We start from the raw sequence: 16,818 nt of genomic DNA, 5'->3' as shown, positions 1-16,818 counted from the left end.
GATCTCGACATCGCTTCGTAGCGACCGTGGCCCGCTCGCAGTCGTCCAGAGGTCGCCGCACCACTCCAGGCTGGCCTCGGGTTGCCGCCATCTCACAAGCTCCCGCCATCGCAGCTCCTGGCGGTCAGGCTCGCTCGCTGCCCGGCACGGCTGCCACGGCACACGCTCGCCCACTCACTCGCCCTGCGACGTCCGCTCGTAGAGAGAGCCCTGCCGCGTCGCTCCCGACTGCGACTTTCGTACAACGTCCACCAGCCGCGCCAACCAGACGGCAGACGGCTCCCGCCATTCTCCAGAGCAGCAGTCTCTGGTGTCGCCTTCACTTGCCAACAGAGATTTCCGATCTACTCACCCACCGATTGGTGATTCCCCACTAAAGCCGCTCCCGGCGCGTACAAGGAGCGTCCACCATCGACAGTCTTGCAGCCGCAGAAGAAGGCTGGCACAGCCACTGCAGTTTTTCAACCTGGACTGAAGCGTGCCTGACAGACAGCCAGTGTGGCAGCCAGAAGGCCCACATTGCAACAGCGCAACTGAGCACCGACCTGGCAGACCAGCTCGGGGTCCCATCGACCCGACCTCGACGTCGCCGAAGCTGTCGCCGCAACCTCACAAGACGCCCTCTCCTCCCTCGGCCCACCTCCGCCCTGAGCCATCGCCGTCTCCCAGGTCGCTATCCAAGACGAGGACGGGCTCGTTTGGTGCGCAGCTCGGCGTGCCCGGTGCCGGCGACATCGAGGGGCTTGAGCCCTCTCTCGTCGCCGGCCTCGAGCCGAGAGCGCGGCGCAGCTCCCGCAGCTCGATTCTCGCCGCCGCGTCCGAGGCGTCCATCTCGCCCTCCGTAGATGATGCACGCTCGGCGCCTGGCCTGATCGCCCGCTCGCGATCCCCCGTCTACATGGCGCCCCCGCCGATACCGATGGAGAGGCGGGCGTCGGCGGCCTCGGCCTACTACAGCATGTCGAGCTCCCTGGCATCCTCGCCATCGCGCAGCACGCGAGTGCACTACGAAGAGTCGCGTTCCCAAAGCGCCCGCTCCACCGAGGGCAGCTCCGTCAGCCCCAAGGAGGAGCTGCTGGCGTCGGAAGGCGGCCTGGATCGCGCTCGCGCATACTCGCAGCGGTCGCACAGATCGGCTCCAGCCGCCGATGGCGGTCCGTCTTCCCCGAGCCGATCGCTCGGCCCCCACGACAAGGCCCCGCGACGACCGAGCGGATCACCTCGGAAGGAGGTCAACGACATCTCCCGATCCCAGGAGCATTGGGGACTCCAACCAACAGACGAGCGGCTCCACGTTCGCCAGCAGCGGGACGAGTCCAGGCTAGGTCCGCCGGCCATGCTGGCGGGCCGCGATGCCGGAAGCGGCCAGGGCATGCCGCGCAGCGTCAGCGGGCCGACCAGCGTCGGCCGCTCCAAGGTCGAGAGGCTCGTCGGCGGCTTCGAGGCCGCCTCCAGCTCGTCAAAGGGCGCTCCCGATGCGGCGTTGCAGCAGGCGCTGGAATTTGGGTCCGCTGGGTCTGCGGGCCTTCCGCGTTCTCGTTCGGCCAGCAGTGGCGCCAAGAAGGGCTCCTCCCGCGCCGCACCTCCGTCGTCGTCCACACCGGGACCTCGAGCCGCATCTGCTTCAGGCTCACCTAGCCCGACCATCGCCGGCTCTGGCCCATCTTCAGCCTCTGCGACGGCCAAATCGGCCCCTGCCCAGCCGAAGCCGAGCCTGCGCGCTCGTTTGTTTGGCTTCAAGTCGTCCTCGTCCTCCAGGTCTTCAGCAGACGTCGGTCATGCTGCGACGCCGGCATCGTCGGGCCCTTCGCTTGCTGTTGGGACTGGCGCGCCCGCCGCTGGCCCATCCTTCGCCCGTCCCGGCGGCCTCCTCAGTCCGACGCCGAGCTCGCACGAGTTCCATTCTTCCGACTGGAGCGACACCGCCTCCATCGCGCACTCGGTCCGCAGCGAGTCGCATGCGGCTTCTGCGGCTGCCGCTCCGCGGCGCTCAGCCTCGGTCAACAGCGTCGCCGGCAGGCCGCATACCCGAGGCGGAACGCCAGTCGAGCACGGATCGGCCATGGGCGGCAGCAGCAGCTCTCTGGCGAGGCTTGCGGGGCCGCGCGCCGCCGCGGCGCCGTTGCGGCAGAAGGTGTCGTCGAGCTCGCTGCGCAAGTCGGTTCGGTCGCCCTCGCCCTCGCCATCGGTGTCGACCATGGCCAGCAGCATCCGCCACGCCCGGTCCGACACCGGCGACAGCGGATACCGACAGGCGGTGGGACGCAGAGGCGCGACCTACACTCGGCCGCTGAATGGCGACTTGGCAGCCACTTCAAACGACGCTTCGACTGCGAGCAACTGTGAGTTAGTCTTCCATGTTCCCGTAGCTTTGTCTCGAACGACGGCGGTGGGCATCATCGCACGCGGCCTCCCCCAGTGTTGCTGACATGTCGGTGCTCGGAGCATCCTCGACCCTGACCTCGCTGCACAGTCGATCTCGGCCCTTCCTCGACCACCCGGGCGGAAGTCGTCGAGCCCGGCTTCGTTCGGCCGACGCCGATGCTCGCACCAGCCGCGGCTCCGTTGCAGCACGAGATAGGTCTTCGCGAAGCTCGCCGGCCGAGTGTCCAAAGCAGCATCGACGGAGACAGTCTCAGCTCTCAATCCTCGACGAACGCCAGCTTCCCGACGGACCACTCCTTTCTCGTCATGCCTGCGGCGTCGGCCCACCGCAAGGCAGCGTCCGGGAGCAGCGTCACGGCCGAAGAGAGCGCCCCGCCGGATTCTGCGATTGTAGGCAGCAGGCGTGTCAGGGACGCGAGTGAAAGCCTCGCCGTGTCCGAGCGCCGCAGATCTGCCGCGCTCCGCACCGCCTCACCCTTGCCACCGCCCTCGCGGACGCCACCTCCGGTGCCGATCGACGCGCCCGAGGGAGAGCGCAACGCAGACGCCCAGAGCTCGTCGGCGACATTGCTCTCTGCTGCGGAGGAGCAGCACGCCTCGTCGTCCTCGCCCCAGACCCCTTCGGGCTCGGCAAGGGGGTCTGGAACGGCTGCTCTGGACCTGCAGGACTCCCACGGAGACGATCGGTCAATCACCCCTACGGCGCCCTTCGCGCCGCCGCCGACGAAACGGTCTCTTGGGACCAAAACCGGAGAGGCGCTCGCTGCGATCACCAACATGGAGGTGCAGCACGGTCGCGCCGACGACAACGCGACGCACGAAGTCCCTGGTCTTGGTCCAGCCGGAAGCCTGTCTCGGGCGCACCGACGGCGCGAGCAGTCGCAGGATGGCACGCTCAGCCGACAGCCGAGCAACGCCAGCAGCCACGATAGCAGCTTCGCCGGCAACCTCACCGGACGTTCCGCTTACATGCCGAGGTCCAGCAGCCTCCACGGCCATGGCGCCGAGGGCAGTCCCCTGTCGCACGTCGCGAGGCCCTCTGCTAACCGCGGATCGAGCCACGGGCCCATCCATGGCCCGCACCCGTTTGCGAGCCCGCTACAGTCCAGCGCTAGCGCCTCAAGCCGAGGTCTCTCGTCCGCGCCGCCGCAGATCCTGCCGCGGACGACGAGCAGCTCGGCCATTTCGTCGAGCGGGCGCCCCGAATCGAGCCATGGCTCCCCGAGATCGCCGAGCGGCTTCGCGCGGCAGCAGATGCGGATGTCGCGACCGCGCACCGCCGAGTCGTCGCAGCACGCCCACTCGAACTCAATCTCCAGTGCGTACGAGAACCAGCTTTTAAGCTCTCCGATCGCCGAGGAGACCCCGACGGGCAGTCCGGCCAACGGCAGCCGTGGAGGCAGCAAGCCCGGCACGCCGCTCCTTGAAAACGTCCAGGGCCTCTGGAAGGAGTGGCACGCCTCGATTGGATCCAGCCCGCTGTCGCCGGGACGGCATGTCTCTTCGCCCGTCGTTGGGGGGTCGGCGGTTGGCGCTGGGGCGAGTGCGGATCACTTGCGACCTGGCTTGCCGCCCAAGAACCCCCTGCGGAGTCAGCGCAGCCCTTCGCTTCTTCCTAGGCCGGGTTCGTCGAGATCCGTCAGCGACCCGGTCCACGGCGGTGGCAGCGGAGGCGAGGTGGGCGCGGGAAGCGGAGGAGAGGGAGAAGGAGCTGCGCAGCTGCGACACCCCTTCGCCTTTGCCAGCCCCGGCCTTGCCGCCGAGACCTCGGAGAGCCTGCTGTCGGCATGGCAGACGCGGCAGCCGGAAGGGCTTGGGTCTCCCGATGCTGTCGGCCATTCGGAACTCACCGTTTTGCCCTGGATCGACAGTCCGGCCTCCACTCAGCCAGGTCGATCGGCTATCGATATCGTCGACGAAGAAGACGTGCCCGCTGGCGTCGGCGTTGGTGACGTTGCTGGCAATCATCGTGACGCCGATAGCGAGCGGCAGGCGCAGTTGCACCGGCCGCCGATGGTGCAATTTGCCGAGCAGCGCCGCCAGCCGACCAACCTCGGTATCGGCCTCGGCGAGGATGCCGGAATCCCCAAGAGCCTTTCTGCCAGTGCCCTCTCGGCGCTATCGCCGCATGACGCGCCCTGGGCGGCCGAGGACGGCTCCGACCGCGGGCGAGGCGATGGACGAGGCGTGACGCTCATCGACGATCCGGTCGGTTCGCGGCTCGACCGCGATGCCGGCGGGATGGCCCACTCGAGCAGCAAGCGCTCCAAGCTGACGCTCGGCAGCTCGTTCCGTACGGGCCGTAGCCGGAGCAAGACGGTCGACGCGTCCAACGAGGCCAGCGAGGCCGCCTCGGCCGTCGGCGCGACGCCCGGCAACGAGAAGCGCAAGAAGGAGGGCGGCACAGGCAGCAAGATCTGGTCGTTTGCGCGGGACCTCGGAGGCGGCGATCACGACCCCGACGTGGCAGCGGCGCCCAACACACTGAGGAAGAGCAAGGGCACCAAAAAGGCCAAGGGCGAAGCGGTGCGGCCCCAGATCCGTCGCGTTTTTGATGACGAGGTGGTTGCCCAGCACGTCCAATCGCTCGGCGACGGGGCGCTCGACACTTTGGTTAACGGCAGGCTCGGGTCACCGGCGGTCGTCGATGGTCTGCCAGCTTCGAGCGGAGACGCGCGGGCTGCTGCTTCTGCTGCTGCTGCTGCTGCCGCCGCCGTTGCCATCCACGGCGTCCCGGCCGGACCTGCGTCGCCGAGCCCGTCCGTAGGCGCGAGCCTAGCCACAAAGCCGCGCCCGTGGATCATTGACCGGGAGCACCTCGACGACGAGCAGAAGCGCGTCGTCAAGCGGTGGTACGTGTTACGAGAGCTGCTCGAGACGGAGCGAAGCTACGCCTCGGACCTCGCTGTCGCCCGCGACGTCTACCTGGCGCGGGCCCGAACGCTGGCTGGGATCGTCGTGGCTAGCCAGGCCTCTCCCTTTGGACTCAGCTCCTCGGGCTTCTTCCAGCCGGTCACTGCATCGCCAGCGCCATCCCGGCCGCAGTCGCAGCACCAGGCGTTACCGCAATCCCAGCAGCAGAGGCTGCCGCAGTCGTTGGGCCAGCCGCCGACGATTATGCAGCCGAACCCGCAATCGCCGGCAAAGCACCTGCTGCGCCACGTCTCGGCCGACTCGAACCCGCACAGCCTCGGCGGTACCACGGCCATGACGCACACCTCGACCTCACCCGCCTCGTTTGCGTCGAGCAATCCGAGCAACCGGTCGTCGACCTACACCGTGTCGTCGCTGAGCTCCCAGACGTCCGATGGTGCTGCCCATCCGCTGCCACCTCTGCCGTCCAGCGTCGGCGGCATCCGCGCTGGCGGACCGCCGCTGTCTCCGGGCCCGACGTCGGGAGCGCTGGCGAGGCAGCCGGTCAATGGGGCCAAAGCCGTCGCTGCCACCGCCATTGTCGCCGCGGCCGCCGGCGCAGCACCGCCCATGAGCCGCCTCGCCAATCACAGCTCCGCCAGCCTCGGCAGTTCGTCGGCACCGTCCACTGCGTCGACGCCCACCAGCTTCCTGCCAGGCTACCCCGGCGGCAGCTTCTCCGCGGGTCCAGGTACGCCCGATGCTCCCTTTAGCGCAGCCGACGTTCGCATCATCTTTGCCCAGCTCGAGCAGTGCGCTGCGTTGGCCGACGAGATGACGGCGGTCCTCGAAGCGGCTGTGGGCAGCCGCTGCACCGTCACGGCCGAGGAGGCCAACGCCGCCCTAGCAAAGGAGGGCGTCCGCGAGAGGGACGAGGACGACCGCGTCGGAGGCGCCTTTCTGCGGCTGGTGAGTAAACTCGCTCGCCTTGCGTCGGACCGGCCGCGACACTGGGCCATTTGCTGACGCCTCATCCTCTCTCCGCCGCCCACGTAGATGCCGCGCATCGACCAGGTGTATGCGGCGTACTGCTCCCGGCACGAAGCTTCGATGTCGAGGCTGCAAGAGCTCTTGTCGTCCGAGCCCAAGGTATCGGCATTCCTCCGAGACTGCACCGCCGTCGCGCGCCGGCACACCAACGCCTGGGACCTGTCTTCGCTCCTCATCAAGCCGGTGCAGCGCGTGCTCAAGTACCCGCTGCTCATCCACGAGCTCCTCGCCAACACCTCCGAGGAGCATCCGGACCACGCCGAGCTGCGCGCCTCGCTGGTCGAGATCCAGAAGGTGGCCGACCACATCAACGAGGTCAAGAAGCGCAAGGATCTCGTCGACCAGATCGTCGCCGGCAAGGCCGCCCGCCGCACCGCCAGCCAAAAGGTGCAGCACGGCACCATCAAGAAGATCAAGCGGCAGCAGGAAAAGATCCGCACCGCCGTCGTCGGCCCGCCGCCGGACATCATCGCAGAGGACGAGCAGACGTACCGGTCGCTGGTGGAGCAGCTGCTCCGCCTCGAGGCTGGCCTGGAAGCGCTGCCGCGGCAGTGTCTCGACTGGTCCGAGAGCCTGCGGCAGTGCTACGTCGCCCAGGTCGGCCTGCTCGAGCGCTGGCGGCAGGTGTACCTGCTCGACGACGACGCGTCCGACTCGGCAGCCGCGGGAGTCGACGAGAGGCTCGTGGCCCTGCTCTCGATCCTCAGGGACCGCCTGGTCGACGAGGCGTGGCAGCAGCTCGACGCCGAGATCCGCTCGAGCATCGTCCCGATGGCGGAGCGCCTTGCGCGGATGTTTTCCAACCCAAAGTCGGTGGTGGCGAAGCGCAACGACCGCGAGCCCGACTACACGCGGTACCGCAACGAGATGCTCAAGGCCGGTGCAAAGGCGCCCGACCGCAAACTGGCCGAGAGCGCCGGCGCGTTCGTCGCGTTGCACACCCAGCTCATGGATGAGCTGCCGCAGTTCAACTACGGCGTGCAGAGCCTGGTCGACATCTGCGTCGAGTCGCTGGCGCGGCTGCAGGCGGCGCACCACATGCGCGTGCAGCGGGCGCTGGTCGACTTCTGGCGCAACTTTGCATGGGCCGATCGCGAGGAGGAGATCCGGCCTGACCCGCAGACGCAGCAGCCCAGCATGCGCCACCTCAATCCGGTCAAGATGTTTTGGGAGGTGCACAGCGGCATCGCAGCCTACGCCGAGAACCTGCAGATCACGCGGCGGCGGCACGAGGCCGAGCCCAGCAACGCGTCGGCCGCCGGCTTCTCGCCGCTGCAGCTTCGCACCGATCTGCCCAAGCCCGAGTTCACGCCGCCCACGGTCGCGAACCCCACCTACAGCATGACGCCCCTGCTCGAGCAGCTGCCCGTGGCCAAGCGCGGCGATGCAACGGGCTCTCGCGGCTCGTTCATGACCGCCAGCGGCTCCCGGGAGCCGACGCCCTACTCTTCGCCAGCGATCGGCTCAACGTCGCCAAAGCTCAACGGCACCGAGCAAGGGCTCGGATCGCCGGTGCAGATCTCATCCGTGCTCGGCGCGGACGCGGGCGTCGGCGGTGGCCGCGGCAGCGGAGGCAGCGGCGTTGGTGGCGCCGGCTCCGGCGCATTCGGCAGCCTGGGGATGAATTGGGGCCGAGGCAGCGTGTCCAGCCATCCCTCGCGACCCGCCAGCAGCAACGACAGCATGGTCAGCCCTCGCATGGGGCTGACTCGGCTTCATCTAGAGGATCACGGTGCTGCGACGGGGCCGAGCGCGGCGAAGCCGTCGGAAGACGACGCAGACGATGCCGCATCATCCAAGCCGCCGACGCCGATCAGCAAAGACACGCCGCTCCGCTCGTTTTTCAAGAGGGACCTCGTCGAGGAGCGGTCAGCCGAGGCCAGCAAGAGGACGAGCGTGCCGGTGCTGCCCGCGCTCACCTTCAGCGGCAGCGAGACGCTGTTTGGGACCGGCGCCGACGACAGCCGCGACGCTTCCTTTTTGGAGCGCATCCCGGAGCGGGCCAGCTCAATCTCGGAAGACAATGCCGACGAGCTGCGGTCGACCAACACGCATTCGGCGCCGTCGCTCAGGACGCTGGCCCACTCGCAGCGCTCGTCGTTTTCCGTGGCGGGTGGAGGCGCCTTTACACCGCCGACGGGTGAACCCAACATCAGCTACGCGGCAGAGGCCTCGACGGCGTCGGCATCTTCGTCGGCGTCGACCGTGGCGTCCCGGCTGACGGACATCCTGTCGAGCCAGCACCAGGTGGTGGCGACCATGGCGGCCGTGGCCGACAGCCCTGGGCGCTCGCACGAGGCGCAGGCCAGCAGCGTCTACGGCTACCCGCTGCTCGAGTACGCCACGGGCGACCTGTTCCGGGTGCTGTACATTGACAGCGAGGACCGGCGGTACTACTTTGGCAAGACGGAGCGCGGCGAGCTCGGCTGGGCCGAGCGGGCGGCGTTTGTGCCCCTGGTCTAAGCCGGCCGCGCGTCGCGACGACGACGACGACGACGACGAGATCACGGAGGGGCGTGGATAGAAAAGGGCGACGACATGCGACGGCCAACGGACAGGGCCGCATGTGATGCGACATCGACGGGGAGTGTCCCGTTCAGGCCTTTTGCCGCTGCTGCATGTACATCCATCCATTGAGAGCATCGCACATCATCAAAGTCACGGATATTACCCCGAGGGCATCGAGTCCATCATCATGCGAAGCTCGGGCGTGACCTCGCGACGCTCTGATCTGCAGCCTCCACGGACGGCCGCCCGACCTCCGGTGGTTGCACAGAGCCAACGGAGAGTTGCTCAGATACGCGCTCAGGATCCGAGACGTGCCGACGCCGTCGGGCCGGATGGAGACCCCCCGGCGCTTTGCCCCCGAGTTGCTCCCCATGCTCCCCTGCAAAGCCTCGACAAAGAGAAGAAAACACGGGATCGACATTCGATGGCGAAGTTGGTACGGAACAAGAGCACGGGCGCCCCGCGACGCCTTCCAGAGTGGTGACTAGCCTTGCCTGCCAGCGCCATCTCGATCCGGCCGACGAGTGCGGTGCAGGATGGCTCGGGCTCTGGACTCAGCCCTGCGACGGCGGCTCCAGGTAGAAGGGCAGCCTGCCACCCACTAGCGTTCGAGCGCGATGAAACGAGTCGACGAGGTCGGGGCATCAGCCGCCGCGCCCGAGGATCATAGGCATCCGACGTGGACGAATCACTCACCGATGATGCTGAACTCCCGGGGACGGAACTTGCCGCTCTGGAGAAGCTGGAAGGCCGCCTTCTTCTTGGCGTCGTTCCCGACACGGGCGCAGTCGCCGATGGGATGGGGCTGGAGCGTGACGTCCTGCCCCCTGTCCTGCAGCCTCCACGAACCGGGGCCAAGGCTAGTGGCGAGGCAGAAGAGCTGGCCCGCATCATAGCTTTCGTAGAGCTTGAGCGTGCCGAGTCCGCTGGCCTCGCGACTGCCCACCAACCTGACCTGGCGGACCGGGTTTCCATCCGCGGTGGGCAGAGTAGGAGGGACGAGGGCTGAGCTGCTACCGGCCAGCAGGACCACTGCGATGGGCAGAAGAGCGAGAGAGAGCTTCATCTTAGTGGCTTGTCTGGTCTTCTGGGGTGAGAGAGAGAGGAAAGGGCGGACGGTCGAGGCGCAAAGGGAGGGAGGGCGACCATGGATCCCTTATACGAAAACCTCTCCATCCCCCTACTACTACCTCTGTGCCGCACTCTTCGGTCAATCGTTTCGCGCCCACCTCGTACGTCGGTGGGTCCCCGATCCCCGCACAACAGGGCGGAGGGTGGGGTGCAATATGATCTTGACTCTGCCCGAATGTGGCGGTGCAGCAATGGCCGGCTTCCAAAGCTGAAGCAGCGGCAATCACCGCAGAACCACCCCAACACGGCTTCCTGGAGCGATTGGGCCCCGCCAACGGCGCAGGTCCATATCTTGCCAGCGATAGCGCATCCTGCTCGCACTCGAGCTACATACATAGCGGTGGCAACAGCTGCTCAAGCCGACGAGACCCGAGGGAGAGAGGGCAGACACCTTATTCGATGCATTCATCTATCGTGAGGCACTGCCCTTCTGGAAGCACCAGGCCGCCTCGAGGCCGTTCGCTGCCCGCCGCTCCCTCGATACTACTCAACCGCCCTCTCCTGATGCGATGCTTCGCCATAGCTTCATCTGCACACCACAGAAGTGCGTCGGGCCTCATAACGACTCTGCAGCCGCCGCAGGGTCGGTCGGGCAGGGCGTAAACACGGATAAGTTGGACGCATGGAGAAGCTACGTTCGGGGTAGCATGTCGGGTCACACTCATGTTGGAAGGGCTGGCTAGGGGGTCTTGCGATCGATGAAAAGGGCATTCGGACTAGCTGACTGACATGAAACGGGAAACGTTGCGGCGGCTACGCGCGTCACCTAGGCGGCGCGACGCCACGCTGCGAGGCGGGATGGGCCGTCGCCTGAACGGACCGAGCAGGCGCGCAATCTACCCAGCTGAGCGCCGTGGGGAGCGGAGAGCATTCCACGAGCGCTGGACCGCGAAAACGCCAAGAGCGTCGTTCATGCGCGCGGCCGAGTGTTGGACAGAGCCAAAGGGTTGTTCTGCAACCACACCCTCTGCTTGCCGACTGTTCATGAGGCACCGGGCAACAGACATAGGACAGAGAAAGCACCGCCATGTCAGCTACCCTGTTTTTCCTTAGCCACGTCCAAGAGCTTGCTTATACCCACCCTGGAAGCTATAGCGGCCAGACTTGAAGTCCTTGCTGCTGATCGCCTTGACGGCCGCTTGCCTCCTCGGATCGTCCTTGGCGCGGCTGCAGTCCACGTCAGGATGGCCCAGAGTGATGGCAACATTGTTGTCGAACATCTGCCAGCGGCTCGAAGTGGCGGCGCCCTCGGTTGAGAAGCAGAGGAGGTCACCATCGGCGTCCGACGTGAAGATCTGAAACATGCCCGCCGAGCCCATGGCGGTCGCGAGAATGGCGGTGGGGACCGTACCGGGCTCTCCACCGTCGACGGTCCAACTGTCGCTACCGGAGGGATAGTTAGGGTAAGGAGTCTCGCCGATGTCATCCGGAAGAGCGAGGCTGACACCGGCCAGCATCAGGGCCGCGACTGAGTACAGGCTGGCGGAGAGCTTCATGTTGGCGGTACGAATAGGGTCGCGCGATTTGAAGGGGTGGGAGTCTGCGTGGTCGAATCGACAGGGGAGGGGAGTCTGCGCGGTTGAATCGACGGGGCGGGCAGGGGGACGACGTGAGGTGCCTAGCTATATACCCTTCCCGGTCTCGATGGCCTACCGGAAGCCCTCGTCCGAATCGGTGGGGCAGGAAAAGATCGGACAAGCGTACGGGCCGAATGTCCGGGGCCGAAGGTGCAGTCATGGCGTTTGAGCCCCACCTTGCTTACGACGGGCTCGAGCTGGGACGGAAGACGGCTGCCAGTTCGAGGCGACAGTTCCCGAGTCAACGGGCCGGAGGCCATCGAAGTCTCCCTCGACCCACCGATCGAGGGCCCGGCCCGGCTGGCTGTAATGAGGGGCCTACGATCTCGACCCACCTCTCAATGGACCGCGCCCATCATTGCCAGATCGTCAGCCCATCATCGTACGTCGCCCATGTCGTTGTCCGGGTTTGGTGGGTCGAGAGGGGCTGAGATGGGTCGAGGTGGGTCGAGGTGGGTCGAGGTGGATCGAGGTGGGTCGAGGTGGGTCGAGGTGGGTCGAGGTGGGTCGAGGTGGGTCGAGGTAGGTCGAGGTGGGTCGAGGTGGGTCAGGGCGGGTCCAGTACAACAAGGCGCAAAGTGGACAAGCCTTCCCAGACGCGGAGGCAAGGGTCGCTCCGAAGTCGGGCGATGTCGCAGTCTCGAAGCTCAGAGAGCTCGATAGGCGGGCAAGCGATACGATGAGGTGGCTAGCCCCCGCTCGCTGAGCTGTTCAGAAGGGGCCGCTGCAACCCGATGCTGCGGGGCAAGCAGTGTTCACATCAAATTAGATACGGATCAAGGCTCGAAGCGACATGAGGTAGCAACAAGACTGCGGCCGTAGAAGACAGAATTGCTTGTCGGAAGGTAGCGACCCGTGACAGTCGAGGTACGAGGGATCCGTACATCCTTACTGAGCCACGACGTCGTATCTAGTTATGAATGGGGCTGACAGCGCGGAAGTCGGTAACGGGACCCTTTCCGTTGTCTGCGTGGCGACAAAGGTGAGGAGCAAGGAGCGGCGACACGGATGAGATGCGGTCCGCGTCAAGGTCGACCAGGCGGCCCATCGAGGTTACTCACAGATAATACCGTAGCGGGTGACATCTCCTTTGCCCTTCTTGAAGACATCGACGGCTTGGGCGGCCTGCGAGCCCGGATCAGGGACCGCGCAGTCCATGTTCGGGTGCGGGCGGGTGATGGAATGTCCGTCGATGGTCAGGGCCCAGTTAATGGCACCCATCGGCCTGACGGCTTCGAAGCAGAAGACGTCTAGCGATCCCTGGCTGTTGACGTAGAAGTTGCCGTAGGGCCAGGCCGCTGTTCCACCTACGGGGGGCACCAAAATGGCGACGGCGCTAGCGGTAAGGCCGCTGGCGGGCTTGCCCTCGACCGTCCACGAAATCGTCTAGGCGCGACAGCTGCTGGCGCTCAGCAGGCCAGAGAGGAACAGGAAGGCGGCGGTGATCTGCATCGTTGACGAGTTGAGCTTGAGCTTGGTGAGGGAGGAGAGGCTTGTCCGAGAAGGGACGGCACGCTCAGTCAGGACAGCTGTGTATTTATGTATGCCTTTCCTTACTTGCCCTCGTCGCTGCTGGTTGTGCTGGCCGGAAGGGGAAAGTATCGAGATTTCCGTACGCCCCACCTCGTATCCTCGCAAGTGGTGCCTCCGAGATGGGTGTTTGACGTCGCAAAGTGACGAAAATCGTGACATTGCCGGTCGTCGGCAGTCACGCTGTCCGGAGGTGGGTCGAGCGCCCCATGGGCGCAATCATGAATCAAGAAGAATGATACTGCAGGGGGGGGCAGCGCCCAGAATGGCGTCAAAGGGCACGAAAGATACCCGTATGGGGCAGCAAGATGCGGCATGGTTGCCAGGCAGGCGAGCCACGGTGGCAGGACGACCGTAGCAGAGTGTTCCGCCTTGAACGGCGGCTGTCTCAGCATTGCAACCCACCTACGACCGCCCCAATTTCATCCTTGGGCTCCTCACTCGGCGTCGCCATGAAGCAGGCTGCGCAAATGCCGAGACCACTTCAAAGCGGGAAATGAGGCAGGCGTCAAGGTCAAGATGCGCTGCAAGTGGCTTACCGGCGAGTGGTCGTCCCACATGCAGCACGGCTCAAGAGGGCAGAGGACTCGTCACAGTTCGCCGGCAGAAATACCAGGAACGTGGTGCTTGCCAGAGGGCTTCGGACACGCCGGATCGGCGGCGAGGCGGCAGATTGTCGACATCAACGAGCGCCTGCAGCGAGTGACACACGCATGTTCTAGCTGAGCGGTCAGGCAACAGCTGAACACGCCCACGGCAACAGAGGAGAGAGGAGGGAGGGATGCTGGAAAGGCGAGAAGGGCGGCTAGAAATGGAGGCAGTGCGATGGAGGAGCACCCTGGGCGCACACGCTCTCGTGCTCGCGCGGCAACCGTTCGTCGTCTCGGGATGATTTGACAGATGTCCGCTATGCCGCTGTGCAGTGCACAAACTGGCAGCGCCGAGGGGCGGGCGAGGCCAAGACCATCACTGCCCTGTCTGCGCTGTGCCACACAGTGCCATGCCATCAGTAGTTGTACAGGCCAAGCTGGCCGAGTTGTCCATTGTCTGTGTGTGTGTACGTACATTGGTACAGAGGAGCAAAACATGTCAGTCAGTTGGCCCCGGAATGGAGGGGAGGGGGGGAACGCTTTGCCGCAGCGATGCTCACAGCTGATGTAGTAGTTCTGCAGGCGGTCATACTGCGCGAGGACGAAGGCATTGAGAGCGTTGGTAGCGTCTGAATAAGCTTCAGAGTCCACATTGGCGCAGCTGGTGGCGTGGGTCGGCCGGATGATGGTCTCCATATCGTTCGGGCCGAGTTTCTGTTCGAGAGTCCAGGTCGAGTCGGCAGGCTGTCCGTCGTTTGGTTCGAATTCGAATTGGTATCTGCCGTTTCCGAGACTCCAAACCTCGAAGCTTCCGAGGCGACCTGCCCGAAAAGTCCACCAATCGCGGCCCGGCGGGGGACTGTCGAGACAATCGTCGGCGACTGCTGCGTGCTGGACAGCAAACAGCACGGTCAGGAGCAGGACGGGGCCGGTGCAGAGCTTCATGGTTGCTGGTTGCGGAGAGTGCGAGAGGTGGAGAGGGCGTGGGCGCTGGGGACGCGAATGAGTAGGCTCGGGGGGTCAAGGGGCCGTTTGACGCGCTCTTTATGTATGTGTTTGCTGTGCGACAACTGTCGTCGAGAGGATGATCCGCTGCTCGTTCCGAGGATGAGCGGCTTCGGCTGTTGCATTCTAGACCCACGCAGGCGCTGTATCGAGCCGAGAGAGGTGGGGCCGGCCAAGACCAATCTGAATATATGTAATGAGCAGCGTCGGCAGTTGTGAATCGCATCCTCGATCCACGACGGCGTTGTTTCGGATCTCCCTGATCTATGTATGTGGGTGACAGCAATGCGAGCGTCTTTGTGAGCTCAGGCGCACATCAGCCAGCTACCGCTGTAGAACAAGGATGTGATACTGGCTGGGGTTCATTGAAGTCGCGAGTCGAGGTGGCCGATCGATGCCCGGGGCAGGGCTGACATCACCATCGGCATCACGCAAGGTGGGGGCAGAATGACGACGGCGCCTCTGGTGGGCCAAAACCGAGCGGAATTGATAGAGCTTGAACTGGTTCTATCCAGAGTGGGACAGTGTAGGACCTATCGCAGCCCCTGTGGGGCCGAAGGGGGCGTTCCGGAGGTCAGGAGGGGGCGAGGCAGAAAGCAACCCGACGCGCTCGAGTCAAGACCGAGGCTGCGGTGGTCGGGCGCAGCAAGACGACATCGACTAGCCCGAGGCTGGGCGTGGGCTTGCACGCGGGAGACCTGCGTCCAGGCGGCACCGCCTGCGCAGTTGCAAAATGCTCGAGGTCGGCACCAAGGCTGGAAAAGCAAGCGTAATCGTTGCGCGGGATACATACGAAGTTCGGGTTCAGCGATTTGTGACGACGATACAAAACGAGCGGAACGAGGCCAATTTCGATCTGCGCCGGCCGGCCGGCTCTTGGCAGGTCACGCTCTCATGCTCGCGCAGCGACCCTCGTCGTCGCGAAATGGTGTGGGCAGACCTCCGGTGTGCTGCTTTGCGGCACACAAGGCGGCGAGTCGGAAAGCTGAGAGCAGCCAAGACTGGCACTGTTCTTTCCACGCCGTGACGTGGCACTGCGTGCCACCTGGTTGAGCCTGCTACGCGGACAGCTGGCCAAGAGCTCCCTTGTCTGTGTGCGCATGCGTACACGGGGGGCGAGGCGAGTCAGACCAGGAAGTCGTGAGAACGAAGGCGTCTGACGCTGCGATGCTCACAGTTGATATAGTAGTCCTGGAGGCGGTCGGTGGCGCCAAGGACGAACGCGTTGATGGCATTGACGGCATCCCCAGAGGATGTAGGGTCCACGTTGAAGCAGCTGTAGGCCGAGGTCAGCGGGACGATGGTTTCCATGTTGTTCGGGCCGAGCTTCTGTTCGAGCGTCCAGCTGCCGGCGTTAGCTCCGTCCGTCGCCGAAGCGAATTGGTACTGGTAATGGTCTTTGAGGATGGCGACGTTGAACCACCCTAGCTTGCCTGCTACGTATGTCTTCCACTTGACGCCTGGTGTGTAAGCGTCGGCACAAGGGTTGGCGGCTGCTGCGTATTGGGCGACAAGAAGCACCATCAGGAGCAGGGCGGAGCGGGTGGAGAGCTTCATGGTTGCTGGTTGCTGGTTGCGGGGAGTGCAAGAGATAGAGAGGGCGTTGAAGACGCGAGTCAGTAGGCTCAAGGGAGCCAAGGGGCCGTTTGACCCGCTTTTTATGTCTTTGCTGCCCGCCCGGCGTCGGCGAGAGGGCGAATCGGTGCTCAGCCTGGGGATGAGCCGTGCCGGCAGCTGCAAACTCGACCCACTCGGGCGTCGTGTCGAGCTCAGCAAGGTGGTGGTGGTGGTGGGGGGGCCAAGACCACTGAGCAGCGACGGCAATCGTGAGGCGCAATCTCGACCCACATCGGCATTGTGTCGGATCTGTAAGACTTCGAGAGCTCTGGGAAACCCAACTCGGCTAGAACAAGGATGCGATACTACCTGAGACAGGGGCGATGGAGATGTGAGTTGAGGCTGGCGATAGCTGTCGGGGGCAAAGTATGCCCTACCCAATCAGACTCGCGGAAGGTCGAGGCAGAACGAAGATTTCACCTCGGCCTCAATGACGAGCGAGTCCGATTGAGCTCGGTTTGGTGTATCCCCAGAGTGGGACGACAAGGAGCAAGGATGACCCAGGGACGATAGGAGGTAAGGGGTCGAGGTACCAGAGGCCCAATTCCGGCCGCTTGGTGCCATCGGCGAGC

General features: G+C 65.1%; 5 protein-coding genes across 5 annotated transcripts; 1 reads left to right on the top strand and 4 right to left on the bottom strand.

The window, feature by feature from the left end:
* Window positions 1–898: 898 nt before the first annotated feature.
* Window positions 899–8,751, top strand: PFL1_05785 (uncharacterized protein; the record flags this gene model as incomplete). The annotated part of the gene is made up of 3 exons (XM_007883319.1): window positions 899–2,342; window positions 2,474–6,207; window positions 6,295–8,751. The coding sequence occupies 3 exons, from the start codon at window positions 899–901 to the stop codon at window positions 8,749–8,751; spliced, it is 7,635 nt and encodes a 2,544-aa protein (XP_007881510.1).
* A 599-nt stretch (window positions 8,752–9,350) lies between these two features.
* PFL1_05784 (uncharacterized protein) lies at window positions 9,351–9,862 on the bottom strand (the record flags this gene model as incomplete). Its single annotated transcript, XM_007883318.1, has 2 exons — window positions 9,351–9,397; window positions 9,493–9,862. The coding sequence occupies 2 exons, from the start codon at window positions 9,860–9,862 to the stop codon at window positions 9,351–9,353; spliced, it is 417 nt and encodes a 138-aa protein (XP_007881509.1).
* A 975-nt stretch (window positions 9,863–10,837) lies between these two features.
* PFL1_05783 (uncharacterized protein) lies at window positions 10,838–11,423 on the bottom strand (the record flags this gene model as incomplete). Its single annotated transcript, XM_007883317.1, has 2 exons — window positions 10,838–10,905; window positions 11,009–11,423. The coding sequence occupies 2 exons, from the start codon at window positions 11,421–11,423 to the stop codon at window positions 10,838–10,840; spliced, it is 483 nt and encodes a 160-aa protein (XP_007881508.1).
* Window positions 11,424–14,040: 2,617 nt separating this feature from the next.
* On the bottom strand, window positions 14,041–14,569 carry PFL1_05782 (uncharacterized protein; the record flags this gene model as incomplete). Its single annotated transcript, XM_007883316.1, has 2 exons — window positions 14,041–14,081; window positions 14,185–14,569. 2 exons carry the CDS (start codon window positions 14,567–14,569, stop codon window positions 14,041–14,043), a joined length of 426 nt encoding a protein of 141 aa, XP_007881507.1.
* A 1,118-nt stretch (window positions 14,570–15,687) lies between these two features.
* Window positions 15,688–16,186, bottom strand: PFL1_05781 (uncharacterized protein; the record flags this gene model as incomplete). Its single annotated transcript, XM_007883315.1, has 2 exons — window positions 15,688–15,719; window positions 15,805–16,186. The coding sequence occupies 2 exons, from the start codon at window positions 16,184–16,186 to the stop codon at window positions 15,688–15,690; spliced, it is 414 nt and encodes a 137-aa protein (XP_007881506.1).
* Between the last annotated feature and the right edge of the window lie 632 nt (window positions 16,187–16,818).

The sequence above is a fragment of the Pseudozyma flocculosa genome (genome assembly GCF_000417875.1).
Source record: "Pseudozyma flocculosa PF-1 unplaced genomic scaffold scaffold00021, whole genome shotgun sequence".
Lineage (NCBI taxonomy): Eukaryota > Fungi > Basidiomycota > Ustilaginomycetes > Ustilaginales > Ustilaginaceae > Pseudozyma > Pseudozyma flocculosa.
This window is presented reverse-complemented; position numbering and strand designations above follow the sequence as displayed.